This window comes from Blennius ocellaris (assembly GCF_963422515.1).
Source record: "Blennius ocellaris genome assembly, chromosome: 10".
Classification (NCBI taxonomy): domain Eukaryota; kingdom Metazoa; phylum Chordata; class Actinopteri; order Blenniiformes; family Blenniidae; genus Blennius; species Blennius ocellaris.
Window position 1 is genome coordinate 9837076 of NC_137659.1, and position 17644 is coordinate 9854719.

The 17644-nt window shown below is 41.3% G+C and overlaps 1 protein-coding gene across 2 annotated transcripts; it reads right to left on the minus strand.

Moving 5' to 3' along the window:
- Positions 1-460: 460 nt before the first annotated feature.
- Positions 461-12612, minus strand: LOC308135733 (casein kinase I-like). 2 transcript variants are annotated; one of them, XM_080503831.1, is made up of 10 exons: positions 12412-12612; positions 11781-11850; positions 11034-11182; positions 10699-10933; positions 7413-7498; positions 7229-7313; positions 6967-7115; positions 5505-5585; positions 2740-2846; positions 461-2006 (listed from the first exon to the last, which is right to left on the minus strand). In XM_080503831.1, the coding sequence occupies exons 1-10, from the start codon at positions 12586-12588 to the stop codon at positions 1952-1954; spliced, it is 1194 nt and encodes a 397-aa protein (XP_080359957.1). In that variant the 5' UTR covers positions 12589-12612; the 3' UTR covers positions 461-1951. The 2 variants fall into 2 exon arrangements, with proteins under 2 accessions (XP_080359957.1, XP_080359956.1); XM_080503830.1 differs by having other exon boundaries at positions 6967-7112; positions 12412-12567.
- Between the last annotated feature and the right edge of the window lie 5032 nt (positions 12613-17644).

A 17644-nucleotide genomic window follows, 5' to 3' on the forward strand; every position in this document is an offset into this window, starting at 1 on the left:
GGAGACGATTTCTTATGAGGCAAAAAACAAAAACAAAACCCCAGCAGCTTAGCTCCAACATTCTTGATGTTCCTGCAGATGTGTTGAATATTCTAGAAGTTGTACACACACACACACTGCATGTTCCTCAAAACTGCTAAACATTTTTTTGTGAGCACCGTTTTCAATTTGGGGTTTGGAAAAACCTAAAAATGAAATATTATTTAGAATACTTAATTTTGAAAAGTTTGAGAACATCATGAGTCAAAATCTCTTCATCTTTGTTTAAACTTACTGAGGATTACGCTTTGGATCGTTGGAAATAACCGAGCGAGACTCCAACTTCTGTGGACAATTTGTGAATGAATAGAATATTCATGAGGACGCCTCAATATGACAAAAGTACTTCCACCATTCCAGCAAATAAAATCTGAAGCCCTGTTTTTAAAAAATATTTTTGGTTGTTTATTTTAATGGAGTCACCCAACTTTCCATCCTTCAACCCCAAGAGAAATAGAGAGAAAAAAAAAAGGAAAATCTAGAAGTTATTTTAAAAAAATTACATTTTCAGAAACACACTAGAAGCTACAAAACAACAACTCAAAAAAAAAGAAGAAAAAAAAGAAAAGAAAGAAAGGTCAAAACGGACCACGGTCCATTTTAGTTACAAAAGAAAACTGAGAGAAAGCAGTGATTTTACATAAACATCTTTAAAACGTCTGATTCTGGTGGTGACGATGTCCTCTGCAGAAAATAAGAGCATGTTGCTCCCTGCGACCCCGCGGGGATGAAATCCTCCTGTGACGTGAGAGAGAGAGCTGCATCTTTCAGTTCCTGTGTGATGAGCTGGAGAAAAGTGTTCAGCAGGTCTGTATCCGTGTTTTCCCCAACGAGGAGTCCGAGAGTCTCATTGCATTTCATGCTTTTGTAGGAAGAATAAAGCCAAAGAAACAAACATTAAAAACAAAAAAAACAAAAACAAAACAAAAATGAACCATCCAGTCTGTCAGTGAAGCAGATAGATCCATTTGTCATTCCATGAGCTTTTTACAGTCTATAAACTGTTGATTTTTGGTCATGTGTTCACCCACACAGCTGTGGTGTGTCGTTTCAGTTCAATCGTGACCAGAAATGCAAAAAAAGGGCCCGCCGCTGGTACAGCCAGCGCTCCAACTGAGGTGGGACGTCGTTAGCGGATCAGTTCAGCAGCGAGCGGCTGCTCTCTTGACGGTCCAGCTGGGCCGGGCCGGGCCGAGCCGGGCTGATGGCAGGACTTCCAGTAGCACAGGTGAGGAGGGGGGCTTGGAGAGACGGTTGTATGAAAACAGGACTGGGTCAGGGGTGTCAAACATGCAGCCCGTGGGCCAAAACCGGCCTGCCAGAGGGTCCAATCGGGCCCGCAGGATGACATTCCTCACAAAGTGTTAAAAAAAAAGAAGGGAAAAATAACTTAGAATTTCCAGTAGGAATAACTGCTTTTCCTAATTGTCCTCTTATTACCTGAATGCTTGGAAAGTAGCGTTAGCGTGGAAGCTCTACAATGAAGTGTGCAGCTGAGAAACTCTGCCACTGACAGGATTTCCCCGTCGGGAGACGACGGAAACAGGAAGTCAAGTCGTTGGTTGCATTTTTCACTCACGACTAAATAGTTTACATCAATAAAATATAGCAAGATGTCGGAAATGCAGTTATTTTCCTCAAGAACTTTCAAGATGAACAGGGTTTTTTTTCTCTCATTTAGTTGACTATTTGCATAAAAAAAAAAAACAACCAAAAAAACCCAGGAAGTTCTTGTTATTTAAAGGTTATTGTTGTATCGCTGTACTGATCTGCCCACCTGAGGATTTATTAGGCTGCATGTGGCCCAACTGAGTTTGACACCCCGGGACTAGATAGATGAAAGACTAAAAAAAAAGAGAGAGATGGTGCAGAAAAGTGTGTGAGGATTCCTTCTCTCTCGTGCCTCTGGGTTTCACTTGTGCCTCTGGAGAGCTTTTCTCTTTCTCCTCTTGAAGAAACAGCAGCACCTGAAACAAACGCCGGACAGAGCCAGCAGAATTAGAGAAAAGGCGTGCCACAGGGTTGTATTTTGGGAACACTTATTTATTGTACCACCTCAGTGCTGTCCAAAATTTCTCTCATGAGCTAAAACTGACCTTGAACCCTTTTCAAAACAAAACTCATGACGTTTTTTTTACACTTGAGGGGAGAAAAAAATAAAAAAGAACCGGTTATTCCATCTCAGGAAGAAGTGATTAGATCACTCACTGTATATAAATACCTGGGATTTGTAATAACTGATTTATGGCTTTAAACATTCATACTAACACACAATCTGCTGTCAATGTTTTCACTGATGAATCCAGGACATGTTCAAATGTACTGAATTGTTACGAGTTGTATTTTTGTAACTGTTGTCAGAACGAGCAGCAGCTGATCTTGAGCAGGACGAAGGGATTTTTACTCAAGGACGTGCTTCTGGCGAAATAAAGATTAAATACATTTAAAAGAAAAGGAGGATTTTGATTTGAATGTTGTTCAAATATTTAGACTTAAAAGAATAAGACAAAGGAATCAGGTTTATCTAAAATGTGGCGCCACCGTTCACAGTAAAAACGCAAACACAAGCTTCATTATTACGCCGACGTATGAATCTTTGGCTGAATCAGTTAAGTTTAGGACCCGTTGAAAGAAAAGTTACATGTGCTGAAATACTTTGCATGTGATTACGGCTTCTCGCGCGTGTATTTGCGTGCTTACTTGGTATCATCAGCCACTTCCACCTCTGTGTTTGCTGTGATTGGTGCATTAGAGTGTCCTGCAGTCGGGTCGTCAGTGTTCAATTCCCCGTTGGTTGAATTCATGACCTGGAGGAGAGGAAAAAGGAAGAGAAGCGCGGCTGTGAACAAACTCAAGCGCTTTGAGTCCTCGCTGAACATTTAAGTGGATATGTGGCACGACTCGGTCTGAAATCACACACAATGGACACGTAGGCAAATAATTCATCAAAAATAAAGCTGCCGCTGTGCAACTACATCCAGTGAAGGGACTTTGGTAGAATTCATCCTATTACTCTTATTATTCTTTATCGCTGCTGCAGTACTGCCTGGTGTTAACTCAGCTACCAGCACCAGGGGGCGCTCACTTTCAAAGCCACCAGGTAAAAGGTTACAAGGTATAGAAGTTAGGGTCTGGAGCTTCATGTGGCTCCCTGGCACTTTTAGGACTCGTTTGTAAATCAACATTTTGCTTACGTTTTTATTTTATTTACACACCACACTGATTTTCAAAAACATTCTAGTCTAAACATATAGACTGCTAAAACAACAAAAATAGCTGGAATTTCCCAGATTAAAAAAAAAAAAAAAAAGCTAAAACTAGTGATATAAAAGTAATAATAATAATTAATAATAAAAATTACATTTAAAAAATTGGTCAACTAAAATGATTCAAATTGCAAGTACAGGTTTTTCAGGAAAGGAAAAAAAGAAAAATAGGTAAACAAAAAAGCAAAAGAAAGGGATAAAAGAAAAAAATTAAGTGGCTGCAGGAGCTAAAATGGTAAGAAAATACATCTAAATTGTACCTATGACACTTTATGAATGCAACCAAATTTTTTTGTGTGTATAGCAACTTTTCAAAGATGCTTTTTCTTAATTTCAGAGAGTTTACATGTTCAGCGACTCTGGACACATTTTAGCTGATTGAAAAATGCAAAACAGCTCATTTGGACATAAAGGTTGCAGAACTCTATCACACAAAGATGAAATGGTGCAGAACGACCTGAATAGTCAGACTTTCAGCTGATATGTTGTTTAAGAGAATGGAGGCGATGGACGGGAGGTTAAAATAGTGTGACGTACAAGAGTGTCACAACTAAGTCTTGTTGAACTGTGGTTTTTTTTCGTGGTGCCGGCTGAAAGGCTACGATGCTACAAAGTATGAAAACAAGTCTTATACTTGGGTGCCAGGCTTTGTTACTCTGGAGTAAATCACATGATCGCGCTCCGATGATGCTGCCAGTAATTGGCATGTGACATGTGAGCCAGGTATGCAGGAAAATAGTTAAGTGGTTTCGCCCACAGATGGGTCAACGTGCATTATGAGTCAAAAAAGAAAAGCCCGTCAAGTTTGATGTCAATGAGGCGCGATGCAACATTTGCAATAAAAGAGATCACTTGTATTCCAACACAAGTATTACTTGAATCAATGCTACTGATTAGGCGACCTAAAATATGAACCATGTGACCATGTGACCATGTGACGTGTCAACCATTACCTGACGATGATGTTGTGTCGCTTTAGTTTATGACTGACTAAATCAAAAAAAAAACCTGGAGAATGACTTTAACCGACATTGGCTTGTTTGATCTGCCGGTTTAAACTTTTTCTGTTCTTTATCTTCTCCTCAGTCGTCTCGGATCGTCTCCATTGTGTGAGGAAATGTGAGAAATCTTTCCTAAAGCTATCAAATTTGGCAGCCGTGTATCTCTGTGTACAAGTGTCATTCAAGCCCTGAGTGACATTTTCTACCTCCCGGGTCCCAATCAGCCAGTGGAAACTATGTATCACGTAACGTTTTGTGTCAAAAGTGCCAAACACCCAAAAATAAAACTCAACGTTTGTATCATAAGGTGTGACATAAATGTACAGTTACGACGCTCTCATGGGACAGCAGTACTCATGAGTATTTGTTGGGTTTCTTTCTGTAAAAAACACCTAGAAAAGACTGTTGTATTTGGTGCTACAGAAATAAAGTTGAATTGAAAATTTAATTGGATTTTTGTTCAAATTGTTTTGATTAAATTGGCACTGAATGAAGGATCGTTCAGGAACCGGTATGGACGTGAAGGTATCAGTCATGGGGCTGAAAGTGTCTGAACGACACCCAGCCCTCAGCGAGAATGTGACTGGGCCACGTCGGTATGCAGCGCCACTTTGGAGCTCAACAAGTGGAAGGGAGCGAAAACGCAACCAAAAATGCAGAGGCGAGTACAGCGTCACTTTGGCAGAAAATACTGGAAATGGTACGGTTTAAAAACACCCAGGCTGAGGAGGACATAACATTTTCCTGACAAATACGCAGCCGCAGCAAACTGTTCAATGAGAAAGATCGAATTCTGATTTGTGGTTTTCCCTCCGTTTTACTTTGATGAATCAAAGTTGAAAAAATTATTCATTTTATTGTGTTGATTGATGACAAATTTGAGACAAACTCAGCTGTTTTGGAGAGCTGCACAGCAGAGTGATGGTTAAACACTCAATCCATATCCATGGAAGTGTGTGGGTTTTCCCCACATACAGTCCTAATACATGTATTTGACGATATTTGGTGCCTCCATGTTGACGGTTTGTCGATTGAATTGTTTTATTCAGGATATGAGCAGTAAATAAACCCCTAACCTTACTTATAATCCAAGTAAAACCGCAGAAGCACACCGAGGAAACGGTTCCAGAGTGGAGGAGTAGGAGGGACAGCTTCATGTGGCCTGGTCAGAGTGTGTGTTATCGCGCAGTGTGTGTACCTGGTTTTTGGTCTGTGGTGCTCTCTCTCTGTTGCTGATGTGAAGTGGCGTTTCGCTGGGTACTGGACCGATCGGAGTGGGCTAAACACACAGAACAAACACGTCAGTATGGGACAGAAAAGCTTGGAAAGTTGGAGGGAAATCCACAGTGAAAACATTCGCGTCATCGATACCGTTTCTACTCAATGCAAATCACGCCACCGTGACACTTCCTCAAAGAGAACCTTAAAGAGCAGTTAGTGGAATACTCAACCCTAATGAGTACTACAGTCCAAGTAGAAAAGGAATATGAATAAAATGAGGAAGTTGAAACGTTAAAAACATCAAAACAGGTTGACTGTGTCAGCTGAGGTGAGGGTTGTTTTGTGAATTTCTCTGAATCAATAAGGACTTTATTCATATTTATTTGCACATTTCATCTGATCTGCTGACATTTCCTTGCAGAGTGAACAGACTGCAAGCATGTATTGCTTGCATATCTTTTTTGTCCTTTAACATTGCTCAGCCATCTTTTTTTTTTATTGTCACCATCTTTATCCAGAGCGTCTGAAATCTTCTGAAATCACACCTGGCTTGTTTTTACAGTGAGCAGAGGCAGCTGGTAAAAGTCTGAGGGGATATGCACTGAAGCTGCCAAAATGTGAGGTGGTGAACTTCCTTCACCCCAGGAGAGCTTTTAACCAATCGCCTGGTAATATTCTGGTCCAGATGGTTCCGACTGCAATATGAGAAAAGCTGGTAGAAGACACTTTTAATGACTCCAATTCCAACCTCCTTCACAGGTTATAGCATGCGCCAGAGAGGACAATGAGTCCAAATCAGCTCTATTCAACATTGTAATTGTTAAAGCATCCAGGTGCATCTTTGGTTTGAGGCTCTTCGATCATTATCACTTAATCATCAAGACATCAAGGGTCAAGAATTTGGCTCCTTTCAAAAGTGAGTTTTTTCCTTCCCGTCGTCCTCCACACTTGCTTGTGTGGTATTGTAGGATTTTCCTTTGTAAAAGAACATTGAAATGACTGTTGTATTTTCGTGCTCAAGAAATAAAATTGAATTGAATTTGGGGCCTGACTTGCTCAAACAACCTTATGACTCACTAAAAACAGGCGGTGATGGCGTCATGGTGGTTGCAGAAGCTAAACTTGTGGCGTGGGAAGAGTTGTAGTTATGGAATGTCACGGGCAGCAGTGTGTCCCTCCTGTTCACCGACATGTTTGGAGTTCGGGTGACACGTTTAAAAAGTCTCTGACAGTTAAGCGTTCAAATTGTTTGCAATTTTAGAATTGTAATGCAGTTTTTCAGCAAACAAAAAAAAAAACAACCCTACATTTGAAACACCGTGGGCAAATATTCCAGGCTTGAATTAATATTTTCCATCAATTGTGTGTAATTCTTAACATTTCATGTCAGATATTAGTCAGACATTGGGGTAATAAATTGTAGAGCGTGAAATACGAACCAGTGGCTTTCCAGTCCAATCATACTGGTAATCAAAGATGTAGCCGTTCCTGTCGAAAAGGTCCGTGAAGAGCTTCCTTAGATAGTCGTAGTCTGGTTTCTCGAAGAAGTCCAGTCGGCGCACATACCGCAGATAGGTGGCCATTTCTTCTATTACATAGAAACCGACGCAATTCACACACCCGGATACAAGAGTGACATTATGGCAAGCGTACAGAATTCACACAGGCACATAATTCAACATTTTCTTTTCCACGGTTTACCTGGGAAACTCTCACAGAGCACCTCTATTGGTGTGTCTCTCTTTGTGTCTCCTATCTTCTGATACCGTTCTTTCAAGGTGTCGGCCTGATGAAAGACAAAGAACATTATTTGTGGCCTGTTTGGAACTAATGTGAGGGAACTTAGGAGGCAGATCAGCGGTTCCCAGGAGCATAGGGTCTTCACCTTCAGTCCCTGCCAGGGCAGGCTGCCTCGCAGGAAGTACATGAACATGTGGCCCAGAGCTTCCAGGTCATCCCGCCGGCTTTGTTCTGAGAAAAAAAAAAAAAAACAGCAAAAAAAAAAGCAGAGTTTTAAATCACAGGAAAGTATCAATGATGATGAATACAGAAAATTAAGCCAAAAACACAATTACAACACTTCGACAATTAAACAGGTTTTGTTTTAATATCTGTGTGAAAGAGACGAAGGCAGAAAAGTGGAACTGTTTTCTCCAAACACGTACACTAGTTCCTGTGATAAAGAAGTAGGAGAAGCGCCCTCGACAAGGACTGCTAAAACAGCTGCCAGCAGGGATCTGAATCTGTTGCAGGGTTATTATGAAAAATAACGATGTCTCCTGGCAACTGCTCCTCCTATCGACTAAACTAACAATTTTTTTTATTAATTCGAGTTCGCTATTGAACAAACAAACTTTCGCGGTTCGAGGCCAGGGATTTTAAACCCGAAATGTATCATGTAGTGAGAGCCATCTGAAGCCTTCCGTCATGGTCTTTCACCGACGACAACGGATTTTAAAAGCTGCTGAAGGTACTTTGATGCACTTTTGCCTGATAAAATACTCCGGGGGCCGATGTCAAGCGTCCCCACACGGTGCGTTCCAGTTTAAGTTGTGCCATTAGCTTCCTGAAGTGCTTTAAAACCTTCAAACTGGGTTCAGTGGAAGCATATCTTTGCAAGGTCATTGTCGTGATAAGCTGCGTTATCTTCTGCAAGCGGGCAGGATAAAAGCTTGAACAATGTCAACCTTGCCTGGGCGAGGCTCGCTGAGCAGTGTTGAGGGCAGTGTGGGTTGATCTCGTTATGAGCGGCTCCATGGATTATGTGCAGCCTACACGCTGCCTAGTTTTCATCTTCTGAATGAACATTTTGTCAAACTGAATTGGTTTCAGAAGACACAATAGCTCTTTGTTTCTTGTAGTGCTGTTTAACAATTATAGTCGACGACTGCAGTGTCAAACTCGTCGCCGTATTTCCATACACAATACCCTTTAGGAGCCTGGCATTATTATTGCTGTAGTAAAAGTGGCAGCGAGAGGTCAGAACAAAAGACACAAACTATAAATGACGTACGAAATCACCTTCTACTGTTAGATCCGACCCAACCCGCTTCTCATGACAAGCGTATCACGTACATATATTACATTTAAATACCTGCAGTGGTTAACACATCATTTATTCAATTATTTGATCACAATTAAGTCGGAGGATTTTCTGCAAATATTTGCAGTGCTACATGCAAATTCCAATACTTAATCAAAAGTTTAGTGTTGTGCACTTTCATTCCAAAATTGCTGCATATTGGGATTGTCAAACACAATTCCAAGAAATAAATAATAATAAAAAATAAAACAACTTATTTAATTGGTAATGTAGTTTGTTCTAATTAAACCAGTTACCTCAGAGCCCAGCACCACTATCGAAACACTGACTCTATTTAGGGGCACGATATTCTGTACCCCCGGTGTTACGCACACTTCTGTCAGTTGTGCACAATGACCACAGGTCCAAAAAAATAGCCTTCGTTTTGGTGGAGGTCTCATTGTTGGCCCTGCAGTACAACTTCCGCTAAAACAAATTAATAAGTTGGACATACATATTAAGATGAGACTAAGTATTGATCAAAGCCTTGCAAATAGCTCAAGGAAACACACACCACTGTAGCTCTTGTGTTTTAGTAAAATGTTTGCGTATGTGCAGAATGAGTTAATAAATCACCCATCTATGTGTTCGACAGGCTCGCAACCTGCTCAATGGCAACGTTGTTTTCTGTTGCTCTAACCCTCAGGCGTTGGTTAAATTTACCACTCCTCTTACGTCAATAAGACCAAAACTATCAATTTAGAGATTTATGTCGGGGGGGAAAATGGAAAGAATAGAAATCTGTAAACAACTTTCTTGGAATCAATTCAGTCCCCCCCCCCCCCCCCTCTCTAAACAAGAGCAAGACCAAGCAAACTAGCTTAAAGGATCAAACTCCTGAGAATTGTTGAATGTTTGGTGTGCAGTAAGAAAAAAAAAGAAGAAGAAATCTTTGAAGTTTTTTGGCCATTACTGTCCTTAATGACACATTTGTGTATTGTGTACAAACAATGCCAAAATAATGGACAAATGAGGAGTAATGATTTAACCAAACTGACAAAGGTGTGAAGGGTGAAGATAGTGTTGCACACCATAACAAGTTTGTCACACTGTCTAAATACACAGAGTTGCTGCCACACGATTGGCCGATTGCCTATTTGCATTAACAGATAGTTGAACTGTTGTACCTACTAAAGTGGCTGGTGAGTGTACATATTTTTTTTCTGCATCCACATGTGTGCAGAAAACACTGAGGGATGTTTTGTGATGTTAAATCAAAAGTTAACTACAGGAGGAGGTAATCTGTGGTTTCAGGAAAACAATACAGATTTAAACTCGACACCCACCACAATTGCACACCCGCTACACTATCTGCTTTTAACTCTGGTTGACTGTTCCGGGCCTCATCTGGGCCAGAAGACATGAAATAAATCGGTTATATAATCACGGCGTAAATTACTGGGTTGCAACTCCCAAAACAAAAAGCTGTCTAAATTTAGAAAAACATCGTTCCTTCTTTAGATTGTTTTTTTTTTTTTTCCCCCAGAGCAACTCCAAACCTAAACCCCTCTAATCTTTGCTAAGCTCTCCCCAAATAAAGCCATTTATGACGTGAGCGAAACTCTCTTGATTTTGTATGCCAACGTCAATGTGTGAATGAGAATTATTTCGTGTGAATGTGTGCTCCAATAAGTCAGATTGCATGTTTGCAGATTGATCTTTAGCTCCTATATTTTTTTTTATGTTAGCAATGTTGGTTTGACCAGCCTTCCATTACTTGGAGACAAGCACTACACTAAAATGACATTTGAACATATTGGAACTAATAACCAGCTGAGGGTTATGTGTGAAGGGAGGGTACATCCTGCCCAGGTCCATACCAGGACAAACATTGACAAAAAAGTTGCACTTTCAGTGGTTCCGACCACTGAAGGGCACTACAATGTCCCGTTTACACTACCATGTGGATCGAACGAGTTGAGATTTTGGTCGGAGTGGTGTTGTGAAATACAATGCATTGCACTTAGCATTTCTGGACTATGTCGTCTATAAGATTAGATTAGATTCACTGCCTCTTAGATGTTGGATTAAATTACTTTATGGACATCTACTGTGGATCAGACTGGAACATAACAACAAAGCCACTCACCTTTTCCTAGATGTGTGTTGATGCTCATGTATCTAGCAGTTCCAGTCAGACTCTTGTGTTCTCTGTATGGGATGTGTTTCTTAGTCTCTGGATCAATGTACTCCTTTGCCAGGCCAAAGTCAATAATGTGGATGGTGTGTTGCCGTTTGGAGCCGGGTCGGCCCACAAGGAAGTTCTCAGGTTTCACATCCCTATAGATCAGGCTTCTGGTGTGGACGAACTCCATCCGTGTGATCTAAGGGGATTGAAGGACAAGAAATATCAGTATCGACATCTTCAAAATATGTCAAGCGAACATGTTCAGGTAAAAGTCTGGAAACTGAGCGCAAGTTTACCAGTTGTATGGCTATCATGAGTACGGTCTTTAAAGAGAAGGTCCTGTCACAGAGGTCAAACAGATCTTCTAAGCTGGGTCCGAGCAACTCCAGAACCATGGCGTTGTATTTTCCACAGGGTCCAAAGTAAAACACCTGTGGCACGCCGTCTAGGAAGGAGAAAGAGATCGACATGGATCAAGTTAATTTCCTAGCGTTGAGTGGATTACATTTCTATTTACACTTTCTTGATTATTCACCAAGTTTCACAACAGTAGTCTTTCATATTACCATACTCCAGAGTTCTACAACCTATATGACCAAATGAACAGCTCATCGATTTCTAAATATGGTTTTGCTACACATTCAAAAACTGTATCTCATGTTGCATTTATGATTTTCATAACTTGAATTTAGAAGAGAAAATTTATTTTGTGATTTTTTTTCCCACCTTTTCAAGCTATTCAGTTCTTTAACTGGTAGCTTTTAGAGCTTTTTTCATTGTCGTTATTAGCGGTTCAGCCATTTGACGAATGAAACTACAGACTGTGGCGTGACGTGAGCTCCCAGTAGTGCAGTTAATGCAATTTGATTTCTAAATTAAAGCTTCAGCTTATTAGAACCCAATCCAATCCAACAAAGCCCTTTGTCATAACCACTGTTGATCTGAACCCTGATCCTGTCAAAAACACAGAGCCGTGACCGTGCGGCGTACGCAAAATACAAGCAGATAAATGCTGCTCTGGTAACAATAAAACCAACTCTCACCTGCACTTCCTAGTTGTTTGTAGAAGCGATACTCAAGGTGGAGTTGTGGGGCCCGAGACTTAATTGGCTCCTGCAAATAAAGATTTGGAAAGAGAAAAGATTCATTCATTTTTAGGAGTAGTGAATGTCACGAGGAAATAAATGTACGATAGCAAAACGGTGAGATTTATGCATTTCAGACACAGTATCACTACACACAATAAACTGTGAGGCACATTTACTACATTTAAATAACATTACATAGATCGGAATTGAGATATTGAACACTGAGGTGAAGGTTCAGCTTTAAAGCTGGAATCATTGACGGGGCTTGAAGTCTGATTCCTCAGATCACATTGTGTTGCTCAGTCCAAACTTGAATTTGACATAAGATCTGAGTGTTGATGTGAAGATGGAAGTTTGCAGATGTTTTTAAATTGCATCTGAGTAGGTCTCTGAAATTAACTGACGATCAGTCTTGCAGAGAGCTGACCCAAGAGATCTAAAGATGGAACTGCTGCCATAAGTCGTCCAACTAAACAAATAATTGTCAGGATGCTGTTGGTAAATCAATAATGGACAGATAATTTCACCACCTATTAACGAAAGATAGAAACTTTCATTTGAGCAAAGAAAGAGAAGACATCTTTACCAGTTTGATAGCCACATATTCATTGGTGTACAGGTTCTTCCCCAGTCGCAGCTCTCCAAAGTTCCCGCAGCCGATCTTCTTTCCCACTCGGAAGTTCGGTCCGACCATCAGAACTCCAGAGTTGGAGCCAGTGCCTCTACTGCCGTGCCCCGACCTGCTGCCCGTCTTTCCAGACATCCTCTTTCCCTCCTCTGACTCCCCCTTTGCTACCACCCCACCCCCACCACCACCTCCAACTCCACCTCCGCCGCCGCCGCCACCTCCTCCTCCTCCTCCTCCTCCTCCTCCACCACCTCCTCCTCCTCCTCCACCACCTCCTCCTCCTCCTACTCCTCGCTTGTCAAAGTCCATCAGTTTGTGGTAGCCTGGACGCTCCACGGTTAAGCCGATTCCATGCAACTAGACAGACCACCAAAACAACAGCCTTACGGCTCGGCGACGAGATGCTGACCAGGCTCTAAGTGTGCGCAGGGCGGGGACTGGAGCGTGGCGATGCAGGTTGAGCTGAGGTGGATGTGAGACGACTTCAGAGGGGAGACATGAATCTTTTAAAGATCGAGATGTTATTTAGGATAAACTAAATGAGTAGAAGTTTGCTTTTGTTATGCGTTTCCTGGGAGGATGGCTGATTAAATAAATCCATACAAAAAAAACAATAGGCCAACAATGTACACGTTCATTTCATACCCCCTTGCAGGGGCCAGAGGTGATGTGAAAGGTCACTGGCCTGATTTGTCAATATACTCAGCTAGCCATATGCTAGCATGTTATATGAAAGAGAGAAGCTACGCTAGCTTCATGGTCACATATAGGAATCCACCATGACAACAAATGAGAGACGAAAGCTCTTCTTTCTGTTATTTTTCTAAAGCCACTCAGGTACGGTGTGATGCTATTGGAGTTTGATGTACGGCCATTAGTCTAAGATAGACGGCTTCTTAACATATGTCGCTTTAATGACCGGAGCTTTCTTGACTCTTATGTCCCACAGTAGATGGTTCCTTCAAGACAAAGATGAAGCTTTTTCCTCCCCGGGTTAGAAGAGCGTTTAGGAACACCTGAGAAGACAGAGAGAAGAAAATCAATACTTTCAGGGAATCAAATCTAAATACAATGATGTCCACTGTATTAACGTCATGTTAGATACACAGCACTTGTTAAGAACCAAAATAACTTGCCTCATCAAATTTTGTTCAAGTGGAATTTTATAGCACTTCAATGGGCACTGCTGTTGTGCACCCTGCTGTCTTTTGGCATCGTTTGCTGGCGACTCCACAAGGTGAGGAGAGGATGATCTGAATAAGGACAAGATCGCCTAACTGGGCTGAAAATGCACTGCTTTGACAGAAAATTCTATTTTTTAACTAAAACTACAAGTAGAATATAGCTGACTAATATATAAACAGCAGAACAGGAATATACAATGTTTTGGTTTATAGGTGGAACACCTGTGGCACAACACAAAGTGTGGTATAGTTCAAAAGTTCTGTACATGAGAATGATGTGTTATTCAAAGAGTCTAACAGCATAAGGAAGGAAAACTGTTGGCGAGTCTGGTTGTTCTGCTCCTGATGCCACAGAACCTCTTTCCAGAGGGCAGGAAGGAGAGCAGGTTTGCTCAGACAGTACTTGACAACAGAATGCCGATTAATCTTGGTGTTACCGTCCTTGGAAATCTCAGTATAGCCGTCCAGTCTGCGGCCTTGTTGTTCCCGAGCTGCAGGTTCAAACGTGCTTTCTGTATACAGTCTTCCTGTCTGTTTCCTCCCATAGAAGAGCAGCTGGTTAATCTGAGCTTCTCTCTGTTGTTGCGGAAAAACCTTCTATACCTATCAATACTGCTTCCTGCTGAAGCTCACTGGCAAGATAGAAAAGAGAACTGGGACACAATATGTAGCGTAACAATTTGCACCTAAACGCCACAAAGACTAAAGAGATGGTGGTAAACCTGGAGAAAAGAGGCCCAAAGCAGTCTCAGTCAGCATCAGAGGCATGGAAGTGAAGCTGGTTTCTACTCTGAGGCACATTACAATGCAGCTCAACAACTAAAATGGATGAGAAACCATGTTGAAGAAAAATAGTGACAGTCGTGTGTCTGCAAGTCTCTTCAGTGCAAAGTTTACTGGTTCATTATTCACAGTGGACTTGTCTCAATAAATAGAAATGCTCAGAAAAGTCAAAATTCTGCAGTTTATGGCAAAGAACTGAAAACTTTCAACTCAACATGTATTGTGTGCACCCAAAGCAATCAAAAGCCTTTAATCCCAACCTTTAACAATTATTTGGGATTTGAAAAGGGTGCAGCACCCTGGAGGTTGGCGTTCATGTTCCTGGCGCGGCGTATACAAGCTCAACAGATTCCATTACCCTCCTGAAGTCTTCACCTTTAACAAAGCTCAGTGGAAGCAGATCGTGCGAGTCATCATGGTTGTGGGCTGTTTTATCTTCGTGCGATGATCAGTTCAGGTTAACATACAAATGCCTGGGCTGATGAGGTTGTGTATTGCTCTTGTGGAGTGATTACATGGCAGTTTTTTATTTTAATGACAAAACCTACATGCTACCTTGTTTTCATTTACTTGACTAACTGCAATAGTTTTAGAGAGACAACATTTTTTAATTTAGCACAGGACTGTTGGGAAACTGCTGTTTACTTGCGTGCCGTAGCTTGAGGGTGGATGTTTATCCTGACTCGTTGTGGGCGGGTGAAGGACAGTTAATCAGTGCCTTGTGCATGAATAAAACACAAACCAACTAATAATTTTGGAGCTGACCAGCGAAGGGACAGACATTCAACTGTCTCGTCATGCATATTGCCAAGTTTCCAGCGCACTATTTTTTGGTGTGATATGCGTGAACATGCTGAGCTCCATAATAGGGCTAAGGATGAGACACTTCAAGCTTAACTCCATACTGGAGAACCCATCAAAGCTTCAACGTGCACTGAGAGCTCTTCAACACAGCCAATTCAGCACAAGTCCTGATGTGAAGGACTGAGCGCAGCCCTGCAGCTTTTGGACCATTTAATTACTACCTTACACACAAATGCAGCTCACTCATGATGCTATTTGAGGTACACATTCTAAAACATATAGTTTGAAGTCTTTGAGTTAATTTAGTTCTTTTAAGGCATCCTTCATGTTTTAGATCAAGGGTGTCAAACAAATTCTTGCTCAGTGGCAAGGGAATTTGATCTCAAGTGGGCTGGACCAATACAATTGGGCCATAACAACCTTTAAATTGACACTTTAAAGGTTTTCTTTGTGGTGCAGCACATACGTAATGACAATGTCAATATTTCCACAAATGTACTCGCGAAATGACTACATTCTCAACATAAAGCCAATTTTAATGACACAAAATACAGTGAAATGTTTTTTTAAACAAACTTGTAGTTGTTGCATTGTGCATTTTTTTTAACAAACTCATAAGACTTTATTTAATCAGGAGAACCACATTGAGATTAATAATCTCTTTTACAAGTGTGTCCTGGCAGCAGTACACCTCACCCTGATAGCACAGCTTTAATGCTCAGTGTTGTGCCAACTACTCTTAAGAAATATGTTAAATAAAAAAAAAAAAATGAAATCCTAAAATATCTTTCACAATTAGCTTGGTGGTTTGGCCGGATTGGAGCCTCTTGTGGACCAGTTTTGGCCTCAAGGCCTTGTGCTTGACACTCCCGTTTGCGATAGACACTTCTTCCTGTCTGTCACTGGCTTGTTTGTTTGTTTTTGCCTCAGTAAACACATTATTACCATGATGGATCAATAACGTATTCACCTAACATAGGGTTGATCCACTGGCTGACTTGGTGCTTATAAACCCACAAATCAATCCGATCAGTGCACATGTAAAAATTGACCATTTGAAATAATTCAATCCGACTCCAGAGCAGCTCTCTTTGGTGGCTCGATCACGTTTTTTATTTTTTTTTTAATCGACTCCATTTATCAGCTTGTACTCCACTCTGCTGTGTTACTTGTTACTCGTTTCTTGAAACGGTCTTCCCAGTTTCGTCCACTTCGAAGCAGATACAACACAGTCCGTGCATGTCGCTTTGTCTGAAAGTTGCGAAAGCTGTCATTGTTTTACTTTTATGGCTGAAAGTTTTCTCAAAGGGGAGGGAGACCAGAGCAGCTGGTGCTAACATGGCTAACGCTAGACGACAGTACTACTGCAGAATCAAATTAAAACAGCTATAACTACGCACATAGAGTTAAGATAAGTTGACGGAGCGCGTACTACACTGTGAATGTCCGTGTTTAATACCGTGCAAAAACAATAATAACGCGGAGTGAACGACACAGGTAGCACAGGAAGTTAGGTTTAGGCCACAGTAGTTACTGTCTCTGGCCTCTGTAGCTTCTCACTGTTAGCCTCCATCAAACCGTTTGGCAACAGCTCCTTAAATGTCGGAGCAACGAATGGAAAGACACACCATTGGATGATACTGTGATAGCACTATCAGATGACATTAACGACGTTTAGTGCGTATTGTGTACTTAAACATACACAGTCTGACATGAGACGACGTTGGCAAAGCCGTTAGCCAACACGCTACATAGCCACTGTTGGCTAACGCTGAATTCGTGCCCATTCATACTGTCATTCATAAATACGAGCTCCTATCACAAAGTCGACCGGGTAGAGTTTATATCGGGAGTGTGAATTACCTGGGTCGGTAGGTTGCGTGTTATTTCCTCTCGCGTGGAACGAAGTCGAGTCGTTTTCCTCGACTGGTTTTCCTGCTCATCTCTTTTCTGTGGATGTTTGGCTAACCAGCTGAACAGCCTCACTGGAGACAGAGCGGCACTTTGCGTAACTGCGGCGGCATACAACGCAGGAAGCGGAGGCAGCGCACGTAAAAGGCTTTGGGGAATACTCACAGAAACGCACGCACGCATCGATACGTGCTTAAAAAGTTCGTTTCAACATTCGCTGATATTTCTTCGAGTCTCTGAAATAGATTTCACTGCAACGCAGCACATTTATTTCACAAAGAAACTGAAAAAATGTTAGTTAATAGTTTAGAAAAGTAGTAAGTTATTCTCCATGTCAGATAAAAAAAGAAATAATTTCTAAGTATTGTCACTCAATATTGCCTCAGTCCGTGTTGCCAGGTTGGACAAGTCCCCCCCAAATTCAGTTAAAATGTCATCTAAAAATCGGGTTGCTTTTCACAACTTTAGGGGAGTTTTCAGAAAATGTTTCAGAGAAAATATTAAACAGA

Coding starts and splice junctions, on each gene's coding strand:
- LOC308135733 (XM_080503831.1), bottom strand. CDS start 12,588: ATGTCTGGAAAGACGGGCAGCAGGTCGGGGCACGGCAGTAGAGGCACT. Junction 11,183..11,780: donor CAAACAACTAGGAAGTGCAG/GTGAGAGTTGGT, acceptor TCTCCTTCCTAG/ACGGCGTGCCACAGGTGTTT. Junction 2,847..5,504: donor CACCACAGACCAAAAACCAG/GTACACACACTG, acceptor CCTCTCCTCCAG/GTCATGAATTCAACCAACGG.